This window comes from Notolepis coatsorum (assembly GCF_963971535.1).
Source record: "Notolepis coatsorum genome assembly, chromosome: 18".
NCBI classification, from domain to species: domain Eukaryota; kingdom Metazoa; phylum Chordata; class Actinopteri; order Aulopiformes; family Paralepididae; genus Notolepis; species Notolepis coatsorum.
The window spans coordinates 47,161,683-47,165,641 of record NC_140182.1 but is presented as its reverse complement, the minus strand read 5'-3'; the positions used below and the strand labels follow the sequence as shown (position 1 = coordinate 47,165,641).

General features: G+C 42.0%; 1 protein-coding gene across 1 annotated transcript; it reads left to right on the top strand.

Moving 5' to 3' along the window:
• Nucleotides 1-382: 382 nt before the first annotated feature.
• Nucleotides 383-1,315, top strand: foxb1a (forkhead box B1a; the record flags this gene model as incomplete). Its single annotated transcript, XM_084334601.1, has 1 exon — nucleotides 383-1,315. One exon carries the CDS (start codon nucleotides 383-385, stop codon nucleotides 1,313-1,315), a length of 933 nt encoding a protein of 310 aa, XP_084190727.1.
• Between the last annotated feature and the right edge of the window lie 2,644 nt (nucleotides 1,316-3,959).

Genomic DNA, 3,959 nt, shown 5'->3' with positions numbered 1-3,959 from the left:
ATTAATGGCGCGCCTCTACAGGGGTCTTTTCTGCTCATGTCACCGCATAAAAACTATCAGATGGTTAGAGGAAGGACATGGAGGCATCCACTTAGCTCGTCTTATCCGGGACGGGACCTATACTCAGTTCTGCTAGCGGGACAAGCCGAGTTACTTTGCGAGAACGTCAGAGACTTCCAGCTATACCGTCAATGTGCGCCGCCGCCGACCGACCGTTTGCAAACTTGAGAGGCGCTCGACCTGTTCCGACTATTTTACTATTTTTCCGCAACGCCTGTTTTGTATGAATTTAACCTGCGATCGGCGGTGCAAGAAGAGTGGCGAGCTTTTATCAAGGAGTTAAGGGAGACCTTTTTTCTTTATTTTGTGAAAAACATTCAGGATGCCTCGTCCGGGGAGAAACACTTACAGCGACCAGAAACCACCTTACTCCTATATCTCCCTCACCGCCATGGCCATCCAGAGCTGCCCGGAGAAGATGCTTCCTCTCAGTGAAATCTACAAGTTCATCATGGATAGATTCCCCTATTACAGAGAAAACACCCAACGGTGGCAAAACTCTTTGCGACACAATCTGTCCTTCAACGACTGTTTCATTAAGATACCGAGGCGCCCAGACCAGCCAGGTAAGGGCAGTTTCTGGGCTCTCCATCCCAGCTGCGGGGACATGTTCGAGAACGGAAGTTTCCTGAGACGCCGCAAACGTTTTAAAGTGATGATGATGATGGCAGCCGACCATCTGGCTCAAAATAAGTCATCAGACGCTGCCCACTACCTCCAGCAGCAGGCCAAGCTGAGACTCAGCGCCCTGGCGGCCCAGACACACCTGCCACAAATGTCAGGTTACAATCTCGGAGTGTCTCCGTCGTCAACTTTCAAGCACCCGTTTGCCATCGAGAACATCATTGCCAGAGAGTACAAGGTTCCGGGAAGTCTCGCGTTTTCCACCATGCAGTCCATGTCCACCGGGTACCCGCTGCACAACCAGCTGACTACAGCATGGCCCCATATGTACAACAGCAGCATGATGGACACGGTGGCCCCCATTTCCTGCAGCGATTACAGTGCCTATGGCGTGCCCATCAAGTCCCTCTGTCACGGAGGACAATCGTTACCAGCAATTCCCGTGCCAATAAAGCCCACTCCGACCTCCATGAGCGGGTTCTCGCTACCTCCACACATGCCTGCCTTTCTATCGAACTCTCCACAGTCTCTGAGCCCCACGTCCCCACAGACAGCGACGAGCCAAAGCAGTCCGGCTGCTCCCAGTGACACGCTGACTAACCCCACACTGCAGTCAGTGGCTGTGCACTGACAACTTATAACAACGAACCTTTTCCAAACCCAAAGTTTATTTTCTTGGCTATACGATCGAGACGAGAAGTTGTGTCGCAAATCGATTTATTTGTTTGTGTATTGAATGTGTTGCTTTAATTGTGTCATAATGATTCATCAGCACAGAATCGCACAGCGAAATATTGCTCTTCGAAATATAAATTATTTGCTGTTTCAATGTTTCAACTTATTGTCAAATGTGAGTGTTGAAAGTGGGCGCACTGATAGGAGAAAAGAGAGTTTGGAGTTTGCAGTTTTCATGGCAGGTTTTCAATTTAATCAACAACAAAAAAGGACATTTTCTTTTGCACCGTTTCTGTATGACCATTGTAATGTCAATGAAATTGCGAGGCACTGTTTTGCTTTTGTTTCTATTTGCTTTTTAACGCTGGAGTGACGGTTAACAGTATACCAAATAGGCAGCATAGGTTAGCTGTGTTCTCACCATCTGTGTAAAAAAAATTGAAAGCAAATAGAATTATGAAACCTTTTAAAAGCAGTATCGTCAGACATCCTCGAATGCAAAATAAATATGTGAATATTGCAAATAAGTGATATTGAAATGTTGTAAAATGCACTTTTTAGTTCCATGTTTTAGATATCTATTTTGCAGAAAATGTTCTGTGAGGCATTTAATTTAAAACTGCGGTGACCACGTGTATCAGATACTGTAAAGTTGTACTTTTCTGTTTAGGTATAAAGCATGCATTTGTTGTTGTTTTGTTTTGTTTGTTTGTTTTATTATTTTTCTCTCTCCCAAGCATGCGTGCTTTTGAAAAGTGTGATATAGTCTGCATTGAATTAAAAAAAGAATACTGGTCATCAAAATATTTTCTCATTAAAAGTGAAGTAAACAATCAACGGTTTTGGAGCCTTTAATTATAAGTAGCACCAACAGCAGTTTATCATGATCATTATTATTATCAGGCTATTCTTATTATTATTCGGTAGCCTATATCATTCAGAAAATGAAACAATTGTATAGCTAGTTTATATATATATTTTGGAGAGCGATCTCCAGTTTGTCACTGACAGGAAATACAGTTGTCATCCTTCACACGTCAACAAGCCGTTCTGTTTTAACGGCTGTGCAGAGCTCCGCTGCGTGGACTAAACACCGGGAACAACATGCAGCGCGCGGTTGATTAGGATGCATGGAGCTACTACGCCACGGTCACAGCGCAGACAACCGAGCTCATTCATCAAGCCGTGGCCTCTGTACAATTAATGCCAACAATAAACATTTAGAGAAGCAACACAGGCCTATGTTTAAATTAATTATAATGTTATTAGGGATGGGGCTGAAACTTAAAAATGTTATAGGCTAATTAAAGATTATTGCTATGTTGAAAGTAACCCGACCCCCCCCCCCACACACACACACACACACACACACACACACACACACACACTTGAAGATCTATTGGTTGCATTACTTTTTATTTATATATATTTTTCCTAATCAGGTGAGCTTGCATCACAAGTTCAGAGGTTAAGTGGATCGTCTTAGCCTCCGATAGAATTCTTTTGTATAGGCTAATTTGAAAACATGTTAAGGCCACATTAAAAAACAAGACGCAGTAATTACAAATATAGCGCGTTATCTACTTCCCCTGTGCTAGAAAGCAAATGTCTCGGGGTATTAAACCAATACATTCGAATTCCGTCACTTTATGCAATTGAGTAGATCAAATAAAGGGTCTCCGGTCACTTCATTCTCTCTCCTTCACTTGAATTGAAAGTGCAAAGAAGTGCAAACTTAGACTGGGCCACCAATGTAGATTTAGCCCTTTTTCAACGAGACAAAAAGACTGATTTTTTCACAAACACATTGCTGACTGGGGAACTAGGAAACGAGCTCCGAGACCCCTTTGGAATTTAAATCTACCCCTCCCCCCGGACTGTTTGTACAACAGTGTTAGTTCCCCCCCCCTTCACGTTGTGCATTTGTATGGACAACATTAATGTTGACTCTGTTGCTTAAACGTGTTGAGGTTGCAGCAACACCATATTTTCAAACATAATAATTTTAAGTCTAACATTATGCCTCAACTTTTAATTTTAAATACGATATTATTTTATTTGATGACCATTAGCGTTACTCCTTTTCCACGAGCGCATTGTTTTTAAATGAACCAGCTGTATTGCGGTAACAAAAAAAACATGCAACATGCATGGTAAGTGCAATGCACTAAATATTGAACCTCCAGGTTATACCATGCAATGTACATGTATACAATCCAGTGTAAATTGTGCCTTTTTAGGGGAAGTTATTGGTTTAGACTCGGTTGAGACTGCGTTATGTAATGTTGACATTCAATCAAAACCTATAGAGAACTTTTTGATCCAGACTGATAAAATATCCAAGTCCTACGTTATGCAAATAGCTAACTGAACCATCTCACTGACAGAAAGGGTGTAATGTAAGATGTTTCAGGTGATATAACCAGTTCAAAAGTAGGTGAAGCTCATAAATATCACTGTAATTGAATGGTCGTATTTCTACTTTCACAGGCTAATATTTATGTTGGATTTAAAGGGGCACTTCACAAAAAACAATGCTGATTTAGTTTGCACATAATCTCACACACACACACACACACACACATCCCAAAACTCAGTTG